Source organism: Amblyomma mixtum, chromosome 10, assembly GCF_055824585.1.
Source record: "Amblyomma mixtum isolate Tamu chromosome 10, ASM5582458v1, whole genome shotgun sequence".
NCBI classification, from domain to species: Eukaryota; Metazoa; Arthropoda; class Arachnida; order Ixodida; family Ixodidae; genus Amblyomma; species Amblyomma mixtum.
The window spans coordinates 144,889,854-144,902,940 of NC_143021.1; the positions used below are offsets into that span (position 1 = coordinate 144,889,854).

The 13,087-nt window shown below is 46.6% G+C and overlaps 1 protein-coding gene across 3 annotated transcripts in view; it reads left to right on the forward strand.

The window, feature by feature from the left end:
* LOC149327193 (uncharacterized protein CG43867) overlaps positions 1 to 13,087 on the forward strand; it is a 96,334-nt gene that overhangs the window by 42,040 nt on the left and 41,207 nt on the right. For all 3 annotated transcript variants that reach the window (XM_089562807.1, XM_089562808.1, XM_089562809.1), the window contains 5 exons: positions 369 to 550; positions 3,048 to 3,248; positions 7,306 to 7,411; positions 11,452 to 11,564; positions 12,874 to 13,053. In XM_089562807.1, the coding sequence (XP_089418933.1) occupies positions 369 to 550; positions 3,048 to 3,248; positions 7,306 to 7,411; positions 11,452 to 11,564; positions 12,874 to 13,053 (782 nt within the window). The remainder of the gene's footprint in view (positions 1 to 368; positions 551 to 3,047; positions 3,249 to 7,305; positions 7,412 to 11,451; positions 11,565 to 12,873; positions 13,054 to 13,087) is intronic.

Below are 13,087 nucleotides of genomic sequence, written 5' to 3' on the forward strand. Positions count from 1 at the left end.
GATAGGCAGGATGACAGTTTTACCCTTATTGCATAGCTTAATGTCAAGAGAAACCAATGGCATGCGTTCTAGCAAATTTTCTGAAGCAGAATTTCTTTCAAACTCTCGGCAAAACGTAACCCAACATATTGCATACGTGCACAAGGACTTGTTGTACATGAAATTAAATTACATATTTGGAATCGGCTCGCAGAAATACATGCTGCCTGAAGATTTCGTGGTTGTGATTTCGTTAATAGAAATTTATTTCCAAGACCCTCTTCCCCCGTGAAAGCAGCGAATGCGGTTCTGCTTGCCTCAGTTGTGGCAGGATCCGCAGAATCGCTGTGAAGTGAACAATAATGTTTTGAACCTGGTCTTGGGATCAGTGCTGCAGCACGTGCTGCGCACGAGGCAGCAGCTGGGTGCCTGCAGCAGCCATGGTGGCCTGGGCGAAGGCCGGCCCACGGTGGACGGCTGGGTGACCAAGGTGAAGCACGGGCATGCCCGGCGCTGCTGGGGGGCCCTGGTGGGACGCATCTTCTTCTACTACCGGGCACCCGACGACACGGTGGGTGTCCCACGGCTTCCTTACGCTCGTATTAAGGCGAAAGCCTTCGTGGCCATCACTCTTGTTACATCTGAAGTGAAAGTCGTAGCCAGTCATTACTAGCCACAAGTCATGGCTAACTAGTCATTAACCATTCATCAACTCATGGCTAGTTAGCCAATAATAAATCATGGCTTTTTGTCAATAACCAATCATGACTAGTTAGTCATGACTGACTAGTCATTAACATTCATCAACTCATGAGTAGTTAGCCAATAATAAATCATGGCTAGTTTGTCATTAACCAATCATGACTAGTTTGGCATGACTGACTAGTCATTAAGCATTCAACTCATGAGTGGTTAGCCAATAATAAATCATGGCTAGTTGGTCACAACTAGTCATGATGGGTAATGACTAACTAGCCATGACTAGTTATTCATGACTGACTAATCATTAACTATTCATCGACTCATGAATAGTCATGACTAGTTAGCCAATAATAAATCATGGCTAGTTTATCATTAACCAATCACGACTAGTCAATCACGACTGACTAGTCATTAACTATTCATCAACTCATGAGTAGTTAGCCAATAACAAATCAGGGCTAGTTAGTCATTAACCAATCATGACTAGTTAGTCGTGAGTAATTAACATTCATCGACTCATGATGACTAGTTAGCCAATAACAAATCATGGCTAGTTAGTCATTGACCAATCATGACTAGTTAGTCACGACTAACTAGTAATTAACATTCATCGACTCATGATGACTAGTTAGCCAATAACAAATCAGGGCTAGTTATTAACCAATCATGACTAGTTAGTCACGACTAACTAGTAATTAACATTCATCAACTCATGATGACTAGTTAGCCAATAACAAATCATGGCTAGTTAGTCATTGACCAATCATGACTAGCTAGTCATAAACTAATTAGTCATGGTTTGCGACTAATTAGTCGTGACTAGCCAATCCAAGTCACAGTAGCAGCCCTAGTTGCGTGGAAAGGCTTTCGCCTCTTGCACTTTAGATTTTCAAAGTGCCCCGTGAATTTTTCTCTTTCTACAATGAGCAGGAGGACAGCGTTGCTCAGTTTCGATTTCGTTATGATCTTCTGATGGCTTTGCATTGGCAAGAGCAAAGTTGATTTCGATGGGAGTTGAGTAAAAAAAAATAAATAAAGCAGCTAACTGCACCCATGACACTGCTATTGAATACTTGAAGAGAAACGATAGCCATCCGCCACATCGCTGCACTGAGTGAGTTTGAGCATTGCTGTTGGAACAGAAAGGCAATTTGTGCTGTATTGGAGTAGTTGAGCTGAGAAAAGCGGGTAAGAATGTGTCTGGAGGAACACAAAAACATCCGAAAACAAATAAAACTTGGGGCAAATCCTGCGCACAGGGTAACCACTCCACGCAACGCTGGCCACGACACATAGCCTGAAGGGTGACCTTAAGGACTCATCGGTAGCCAAGGGTATTGAGACAAAAAACAGCTAAGGAGGGAGCAGAGCAAGCTAGGCAGTCATTGAGTAGGGCAAAGTTGACAACCAGTGCAATTAGAAGCAAAGAGAAGTGGACGGTGAGAAAAGGGAGGAGCGGGGGTGGGAATGAAGTTAGCTGGAATGAAACGGTTTGGGGGGGGGGGGGGTGCGGTTGCAAAACCACTGGTGACGTGTACGGAAGTGGCAGTGGAGCTGATGAGGAAGGGTCTGGAAGAAGAGGAAAAGAACGAATAGAGAAGGGAAGAAGGAGTAGTGAAAGGAAGGGCGAAAAAAACATTTCAGCGAAAGCAAGTGGCCATTTTGAGCAAGGAAGCCAATGAAGAAAACAAATGAAATTACAGGAAGCGACAGAAAGCTTGAAGACTTCAGTGTGGTCAGGCATCAGATGCCTGTCCACATTGACACAAGTCTCTGGCAGGAGTAATCTGAAACGCTTCAGTTATTTCTCTGGTAAGGTGGTTGTCGCTTCTCGTGATAATCGATGAGTTTTCGCACACACTACTACTTTTTCTGCATCGCTCTTTTCTCGAACAGCTTCAGACTGGAACGGCCTTCCCTATGACATCGTCGTCATCGCTTCGCCATCTGTTTTTCGAGCGCGTGTAACAGGTCATCTTCAGTGTTAATCATTGCTGTCTTTCACATTTTCAAGTGTATTCCCACCCCTTATGTAACACCCCCTGAAAAAGGGGCCTTTAAGGAATAAAACTGAACTGAACTGAAAGGACGGTACATGGCAGTAGTCCCTGCTGTGAACACCAAGATGCCTATTGATCACTGTCTCCTCATTAAGCACCAGTACAATGTGGAGGCTGGGGGTATGTGAACGTATGAGCTGTTACTTTATTACTGGTTAGGTTTGGTTTCACGATGTTTAACGTCCCAAAGCAACTCAGGCTATGAGGGATGCTGTAGTGGAAGGCTCCGGGTAATATAGGCCACCTGGGGTTCAACTTGCACCAGACAATGCTCATCTATGTGTACCTCCTGACCCCTTTGTGCAGAACCCCCTGGGCCAGATTCCTCTGCGGGACGCCCGGGTGGAAGAGGTGCTCCACCTGTCCGACAGCGACGAGGATGAGACAACGGGGGCGGACAAGAGCGAGCGCTCGACCACCGGTCAGCAACAGCAGCAGTTCACGGTGGCTCTGCTGCCCCGAAACCAGAGCCCCACCTACCTGCTCTTCCCCACCCGACAGGAGATGGTGAGTCGCCACACACTGCCGCCACTGTAAACCATAGAAGATTACATGGATGTCAGCGAGATATTTACGCTGGACATTAGACACCTCTACCAGACATCCCTTTTAGTACTGTTTACCAAAAATCTACGTACCTATAACACGAAAATAAGCGTCCAGTCCGAGGTATAGTACGTAGTGCAGACATCCAGCTCGACATTTACCAGATGTTTGTGGATGGATCTAAGTATGCCCAGTCTACTTAGTCTAGACATCTATTTAGAAAGAATATGACTTTACATACCAAAATAATTTGTCTTAAATACTGCAGTTGTAATAACTGAAAAATGCTGACCCGAAAGACGCGGATTCGAACCCAGCCGCAGGGGTCAAATTTCGATGGAGGCGAAATTCTGGAGGCCCGTGTACTGTGCGATGTCAGTGCACGTTGAAGAACCCCAGGTGGTCAAAATTTCCGGAGCCCTCCACTATGGCGTCCCTCGTAGCCTGAGTCGCTTTGGGATGTTAAACCCCCATAAGCCAAATTAAACCAACCAAACCAAAAATTCTGCATTACAAAAATTATTGACGTCCACAACCTACTGTTCCTTGGGTCATCTCTCGAAGGAGCGCGCCCTACGTCATTATGACGCTGCCGCTCTCCGCGCTCGCATTGGCTCCCACTTCCCGTCGTTGCGTTTGCCGCGAGCGGCCCGCCGTTGACATCTAGCAGCCTGCCTGTTGGATGCAGGCGGCGAGCTGCGATCGGACGCTGCGGCGCCGTTCGCAACTTCGCGCCGCGGTGAATCGCGCTCACTTTTCTTTCCATGCATTTAGACCATTTGTCTAGTCGAATGGCGCGAATCGAGCATGACCGGCCACTTTTCCGCATCCAAGACACTGCGGTTTTCTGGCATCGCAAAGCGCGAGGAAAACTCTATTTTAGTGTGGATTCTGTCGCGGGGAACACCAGGAATGCGCTTCCGACCGATATTAACGGTTCGGGCGCGGTGCATCATGGAATTTGGTCCCGCTGAGCAGGGGCCACTCGGCACTCCCTTGGTGCCCATTACTAGGCAGGTCATTGATCGTGGGTTTGGTACTTTTGTGGCCTGTTCTATGCCTGCATGAGTCTAATTCGTCGGCGGTATTAATTTGGCACTGCATGCGCAAAGGGTCGCCGCCACGGCGGCAATGCCTACGCTCGGCGGCGGCGATGCCTCCGCTCGCCACTTCGCTCTAAGCGGGTCAAGCTCTTCGTGCGCTTCGAGTAATGCGGCTTAAAATGCATGCGTTTGGGTCGGGACCGGAAGAAATTTCAAATAAAGCGATATTTCGAGTAAAGTGATTTCGTTATAACGAGGGATTACTATACATACATACATACATACATGCATGCATGCATGCATGCATACATACATACATACATACATACATACATACATACATACATACACGCATACATACTTACATACATGCATGCATGCATACATACACACATACATGCATGCATACATACTTACATACATACATGCATGCATGCATATATACTTACATACATACATACATACATATTTGCCGCCGCGGTGGCTCAGTGGCTATGGTGCTCGGCTGCTGACTAGAAAGACGCGGGTTCGATCCCGGCCGCGGCGGCTGAATTTCTTTGGAGGAGAAATTCGAGGCCCGTGTCCTGTGCGATGTCAGTGCACGCTTAAGAACCCCGGGTGGTCGAAATTTCCGGAGCCCTCCACTACGGCGTCTCTCATAGCCTTTGTCGCTTTGGGACGTTAAACCCCATAAACCAACCAACCCTACATACATATTTTGTCATATTTACACATGGAAGTATGTGTGCCCGTGGAAGCGCAAGACAGGGCGCTTGTGGGCGGGCCACGGCAATCATACGAAGTGCAGACTCAGTACTGACAGAATAACATGGTTTGCAATATAAAAGAGTGAAAAAACATATTTTCATAGGAACAACAATCACACTTGCACACACTGCAAAAGTAAGTAAATTACACAGATTCAGAGGGCACAACTAATAACAACTGTGCTTCATAACACACGTCAACAAGACCTTCAGAGTGTTTCGAGCAATTATGTCAGTGTACCATTTGCAAGGTTATAGACGTAGTTAGCCAGGACTTTTCTTGTGATTTGACCTCTTTGAGATTCTGTAATGATAGTATTTTAGTTGGAAGCTGGTTAAAAAGGAAGGGGATGTAGAACATTCGGCACCTTTTTCCGTAGTGTGTACGAGGGGGTACCCAAAAGAAACCGGACTTAATTTTGTTTGAACTTATTTGTTCACATTTTAAGCACAGACCTTCAATCTCCTTCAAAGTATTCCCTACTTGCAATGACACGCTTGTCGAATCTTTCATTCCATTTTTCAAAACATTGTTTAAATTCATCTTTTGTGATGCTTGACAGTGCCTCCGTCGTTTTTTACTTCACCTCAGCAACATCAGCGAAACGCTTTCCATTCACCTATTTTTTCATTCTAGGCAACAAAGAAAGTAGCACGGAGCAAGGTCGGGAGAGTATGAGGGTTGAGGAATAGGGGTCATGCCATTTTTGGTCCAAAATTGTCGTAGAGACAGGGCTGTGTGAGCAGGGGCATTGCCATGATGGAAAAACCAGTCACCCGACCGCCACAAATCTGGCCGCTTCAACCTCACACTGTTGCCAAATCTTTTCAAAACATCCAAGTAGAAAGCCTGGCTAACTGTCTGACCCTGCGGAACAAATTCTCAGTGGACGACTCCTCTCACATCGAAAAAACAAATCAGCATTGTTTTGAGGTTTGGTTTCACCTGACGAGCTTTCTTGAGGCGAGGTGAATTTGAAGTTTTCCATTGGCATGATTGTTGCTTTGATTCAGATTCGATTCAGGAACACTTGAGTTGTCCTCGTAGCATCGTCCTCGTACGTCTTTCTTAATATTTCAAGAGTTTCCATTCAACTTTTTCCGAGCAAAAATCTGAATTTCACCGGCGCACGCTGTTCACGAAAATCAGCCATTGCAAAAACGACATTCACACAAAACAGCCGTCACGCTAAAACTCTGCCTAAACTAGTCTGACCTCCTTCAACGACGGCACTCGGCTTACTGACTCTGGAATGTTCGTTCTATGCGCTCCTAGTGGCAAAAAGCGGTACCACAGAAGCTTTGCCGACCAAAAAATTTAGTCCGATTTCTTTTGGGTACCCCCTCGTATATATGGTATATCTTGGGAAGTTTAAATGGCTCTACTTTTCTTAGTATTTTAGGTTTGTTTACAGAAAGCTTAAAGTTATTAGAAAAGTAGTTTCTACTAATCACTACATACGTAATTAAATCTTGAATGAAGTACTGTATTTACTCGCATATAGGTCGACCTTTTTTTTTTCTGAAATGTTGGCCATAATTAGTTATCCACCTATATTCATGACCAAAGAACCTCGGACCTATATTCGTGACGCAGATCTTCATCATCATGCGGGTGCACACAGTGAATTGCTGTGTGTATCTGCATTGCTCTTTTGCTCATTTCTGTGGTCTTATCATGGTAGACAGCTTAGGAAGCAGTATACTTTGGCGTTCTGGGCAGGAGCGGTGATAGTAAAGCACAGGAGGTTTTGGAGGCGTACCACATAAGAAAAAGAGGAAAAAGTTGAGTCAGCGATACATCTGTGAATCTTTTCAAAAATGAGATTTCATATCTTGAATGGTTCTGTTGATTGCACATCAGGTTTCTATCTGCGCATGCTTACGTTTCTGTATATTTGCTCGCTTTTCAGAGATTGAAGTCAGATGAAGTGTACGCTTGTCCTACCTCATATGTGCATGTTTTTCAAAAGATATAGATCGACTTATATTCGAATAATTTTTTTAAATTTCTCGGCGAGCCCAATGTACGTATAGGGGTTGACCTATATTCGTGGTCGACCTATATGCGAGTAACTACAGTACATATCAGCTGCGAGCGTTCTTTCAGCACTATCTAAGGCCTCCTTAGACATGCCATGCAGAATGTTTGCGGCAATTCTGTGTAGTAATCTGTCGACTGTTCTGACGGAATCTGCACCCCTGCAGGATGCGTGGCTCTACCACCTGACGGTGGTGTCCTCGGGGGAGAGTGCATCGGGCAGCCAGTACGAGCAGCTGGTCAGCCGGCTGCTGGAGGTGGACGGGGACCCAGGTGAGGCTTCCTCCATTTCATTTCATTTCATTTATTGAAGCCTCAAGGGCCCGGGGGCATTACATGAGGCGGGGGCAAGAGCAGTGTGTAACGACATATTGATACCAGTTCAACAAAAACAAAAAAAAAGCAAAGGAACGAAACAAAGCAAGAAAAAATCATGAAAAGAGACAGTAGCACAGGATCAAGTTATTTGGTAAAACCGAATACATCACGCAAGACACAGATGACTCGCTAGTTTAGTACGAAAAATTGCTTGATCTGTGCAAGAAGCAATACTATCAGGCAGGGCATTCCATCGGGCTATTGCATCTGGAAAGAATGAATCATTCATAGCTGACGTGCGGTCTTTCATGGGAGCTATCCCTGTGGTTTAGGCGAGGGGATATTCGTGATGGCGGCTGTAGCAAAGGATGCCTGTTAATAGGGTGGCAGAAAAAGGAATGAAGCAGGGATAGGCGTGATACGATGCAACGTGACTGGAGACTTGGGAGGGAAAGGGCTCGTTTTAGTGCAGTGACACTACTATGACGCGAGTAGTGTGGCATGATAAACCGCGCAGCTCGATTCTGAACGGCTTCTAATTGATTTGCAAGGTATGCTTGCGAAGGGTGCCTGATGGATGAGGCCTCTTCGAGCTCTGGGCGTATGTATGTCTGATAAGCTAGTTGTCTGATCCTGGCAGTTGTTGTTGTCGAGCATCAGAGGGCCCTTGAGTGTGGCAGGTTCATGCATTCAGTGGAGAGAGTGTACTGCTAAGAGCATTCAAACCAAGGCATGTGTGGTCTCACATGGTGTGAAGCACTGTCAAACAGAGACTTAAGTGACTGCTTTCCACCATTGTGCCATCGTAAACCAGCCCCTTGGGGCTATCTATTTATTTATTTATTTATACATACTGCAGCACAATTATATGCACTATGGCAGGAGTCGGAAGAACACAAAATGCAAAATACGCAACAAAAGTAGCAAAATACAACAAAATGTACAAAGTGAGCACTAAAATGGAGTTCAAATCACACACAAAAAAAAGTATCAGACAAAAAAGGAACTGTTAATGACACAGTAGGAATATTCAGCTATTATGCGTCTCCGATGGCAGTTATAAAACTGAAATGGACAAGAACGAATGGACCCAGGTAGAGAATTCCAGGCTTCTATTGAACGGGGAAAAAAAAACTGAATTTGATCAAATTAGTACGTGTAAAATACGGTACGGTATCAAATTTAGCTCGTAATGACTTCTTGTAGATGATAATGATGCAGAGTTAATGTAGTGTAGTAATATATGCTTCTTCTGTGGGCCACTTGTCAAGATAATTGTGGCAACGAGATTTCCGTGGACAATGGCAGCCATACATGGTCCTGGTAAAGGAGGCAATGCTCCTGCAGTCACAGGTCAGCAGAAAACTACAAAGATAGAGTATGAGCACACTATTGCCTCTTTGATTTTTTTCATTCCATTGTGCTTCTGGGAAAGGTTTTTTTCACGACACCATTCATAAGGTGGCCTAAGGACTCCGTGGGTTTCTTGTCACTGGAAGAGAGGCATTTTTGGGGCCCCTTTTCAAGCACTGAAGGGCAGTCCTTGTTTTTTGTGTAGGAAGCTTGGGTGATAGGTTAAATTTTTTTTTTCACACACCTTTGGTTCATTGATAGACATGTCTCCCTATGTAGCAGCCTTTTGTGATCTGTCATGTTTGATGACACATTTGGCGCCACCTTTTGCCTGGTTTGTTCAGAACTAACGGAACTGCAAAGACTGCCGCAAAAACCGGACTACAAAAACTGAGCTTATCCAGACAATTGGCCGCCTCTAACTTTAAAGTAGGGAAAAAAAGGATTAAGTGCCAAAATTAGCTAGCAGCAAGGTTGTTTGTTTCTCCATGACTGATGTCATAATCATCATATGTAGCTTAATACACTAACTTGTTAGATCGAAAAGAGCTCTACTCCTCCCAAGCTGACCCTGAAGGTCATCTGGCTCTTAGATTTGACCTCTAACAGGAGGCGCGCCACATGTGGCTATGACGTCATGACATTTGACTCGCCAATGTCCACCGCTCCGCTGGCTGCTGCTCAGCCGCTCGTTGTCACCACACATAAATATAATTATATTCCGAGAAATTCGTATCCTCAAAAAACAAACGAAATCCGTATGCTGAAGCACGAGAAATGCATTCATGAAAATGGGCTCATGTCTGACGGCATTTATTAATGGCGGTGTGTTACCACTTAATGCTCACGGTCCATATTGCGTGACTGGCAATTGCGGCATCAGCAGTGTTGCGCACTGCACGGAACTGGCAAGGGCAGCGCTTAGTGCAGGTCGGTGTGGGCACGTTTCTGTCCCATGCAGTGGTGCTATAGAGCGTATGGAATGCCCATGTTTCCAAACATTACGCGCAGTGCACTTCAGTCGGGGGATTTTATGAATTTATATCGAACCGAAATTCATATCATCCACTATCAAAGAGGGTTCAGCTTAAGTTAATGACAACGTGGTGAGGTATGGAAAGGAAAATGATAGGTGTAACATTAAGAGATCGGAAGCGGGCGGAGTGGGTGAGGGAACGAACGCGGGCTAATGACATCCTATACAGTAGAACCTCGTTAATTTGAAGTCCACTGGACTGCAAAAAATCATCGAATTAACCGGGCTTTTAAATTATCAAAAATCGACGAAAAATGAGAAATAAACGTACGAAACATGGCTGCATCGACACTGCACCTTTATTTTGCCTGAAAAACGGTCACTTGAAGTAGTCATCGATGCACAACTGCTTGGCGCGGTAGTTAGAGGCGCGTATATACTCCGACGTTCTCGGCGCGTGGGCGAGAGCCGGTTGTGGTCGGATACATCAGATCGGCGACGCTACGCCAGGCGCTCGGACGCGACTACTACTTGTGGCCACGGGAGGGGGGGGGCGGAGGGGTGGAGGGGGAGGGAGGGGGGTATGCTCACTCTTCTGCCACCCTTTGATTGGAGGCACTGCTTAGAGCGGAGCTCCGACGCAAGCGCAGAACGTTCTTCGTTCGACACGCCGCCTGGATGAGGAGGCGAGTGGCGAAAGGGGTAGAGGGGAGGAGCGGCGCAGGAGGCATGCGTAGTGCATTCTGGGTGGGCGGCTGCGGTCAGAGTGCACCGAAGCTGCCGGACACGTCCGCGGTCATCGCCGTGCCGCGTGCACACTACGTCCGAGTATAAACACGCCTGAACACAGAACACGTTTCATCACGGCACCGAACAATCAAAACACTACGAGCAGCGCTTGCCACGAGCTAGACAAACAACGGAAACGGAGCCAGAAAAATTGTGACCTAGTGGCACCTGGTTGTTGCTTTGTCAACTAAAGCTACCCTCCGAGACTAGTAGTCGACTGCGCAGATTGCTGAGGCACAACAAACCACCGGAAACCGAAAATTGATTTACAGTGCCGCCTGGCTGCCACTCCGGCAACTCAACTATACTGGCCCCAGAGACTGGCAACGCATTTTTCTTACCGTTAATTACGGAGGCCACGGTTTAAACCTACGTATTATCCGGATAGGGGCGCGCTGGCTGTTCAAATTATCCGGCAAATTGTCCATGGGAACTATTGGGACCGCCGAAAAGCTTCGAATTACGCGGGATTTCGAATAAACCGAGTTCGAATTTACGAGGTTTTACTGTAGCTGAAATAAAGAGGAAGAAATGGGCTTGGGCAGGGCATGTAATGCGAAGACAAGATAACCGCTGGTCCTGAAGGGTAACGGAGTGGATTTCAAGAAAGTTAGGTGGGCGGATGAGTTTAAGCAGTTTGCTTCGATACGGGGGCCGCAACTGGTGAAGGACAGGGTTAATTGGAGAGACGTGGGAGAAGCCTTTGCCCTGCTGTGGGCGTAGTCAGGCTGATGATGATGATGACTGTACATAATAGCTAGGTGCTACAAAGTGCTCTGAACTGGAAATCTTTGTGCTCCAAGAATTGCTCCAAACTGCAGTTTACCATTTTCACCGCCGACTGTAGTATACCCTGTTTCCCCCTGGTTGTGTGCAGGGAGCGTGGTGTGGCGTCACCCTCTGCTGCTGCACAGCAAAGAGCCCCTGAGTCAGCCCCTGACCAGCCTCGCCTCCGAGGAGCTCCAGTCACAGGCCCTGAGGCTGTTCAAGGTGGGGGATGGGAGCACTTCATCTGTGCACGTGGCACTTAGTGACTCTGCCCACTTTTGCTGTTTGAAAGTCAAGGACTGTCTTTTAGTTATGCACTGAAACCTCGCTATAACAGGCACAGATATTATGAATTATTGGCTACATCAAACTCTTGGTAAATATGTTTGACAAACGCATGTAACTTCTACCTTGTATATCGAACACGGTTGGCCATGAAACAGATATATCATACCCCCCAATGCTAGACAGTGCCCATTTGGATGGCAAGCGGCAGGCTTCACCGCACTTCACATGTGACTGGTGATGATGCAGCATGCGTTCGAGCTGAGGTTTGCACTTTTATCTCTTACTCACCAGCAGTGGCGCGTAGGGTTTTCCACGCGCGTTCATGCCTCTGGCATCTGTCTACAGCACCCTGGAAGCAGCAGCCCTGGTGGTCGTATGTTTGCAGTAACAATCCTGCACTCATGTCAGCTATCGCAGAGGTGGTGAAAACGGCAATAGCTTTCGCTCTGGCATACCGCTTTCCCTGCGACATGGCTGTGATGCGGGAAAGCCACCGCAGCCGGCACTTGTTGTGCGGAGAAGAGAACTTAACTGGTGCTCAGTTTTTCAAGGTCTCCTGATCAACCGCGAGTGCCTTCGAAACGCCGCTAAAACCTGGGAAAACGTCTCTCCGCTTCTGTATTAAGGATCACCTGAATTGCCGTCCCTCCACTCAATAAACTGCACGGCTATTGCGTGCGCTTCTGACGAAATTTTATATTACAAATTTCGGCTATATTGAACTAATTTATGATTTTTTACCAGTTCGGCACAACAAGGTTTCACTGTGTCTGGTCAGTGTCAGCCTGGAGCACTTTCTTTGCCCTACTGATGGCCTTGCTATCAATGTGGCCACATTGATGGATTATTTCTTGCTTTGATGTTTGTTATTAATTTGTCCATCCACTTTCTGGGAGATTCCTGACACACCACAGTTGAAATGTCTGATTAGAAGTAAGGTGTGGAAAGAACAGTTGTAAATAAATGTATTGCTGTCGAGTTCATTGTTGCACTAAACAGGCTACCAAGGCATGTTTATTTATGGCAGAGTAGCCTGTTCACTTTAGTGCAACAACAGACGTGTTCAAACACACTCACACTTATTAGACAGCCAGTGTGTCAGACTGAATCAAGCAAACATTCAGATTGAGAGGGCTTCAGTAGTTAAATGTCAGTGGTTCAATACCGGTTCATCCCTTGCCACCAAAGACTGTGATGACTCAACGTCATTTCTTAAATCCTTGTTCTCCCCCCCCCCTCCCAGTCTGTGCAGCTCTTCATGGGTGTCCCCCTGGAAGCCTCGGGCATTGACTACCATGTGGCCCTGGCCCAGAATGCCCTGGCCCAGTGTCTGTCCTGTCCCGCACTGCAGAACGAGCTCTTCTGCCAGCTCATCAAGCAGACCTCCCCCCACCCGTGCGGACACCGGCTGGCTGGCGTCCAGGTCTACTACTTATTCAGTCTCATCACCCACTGAT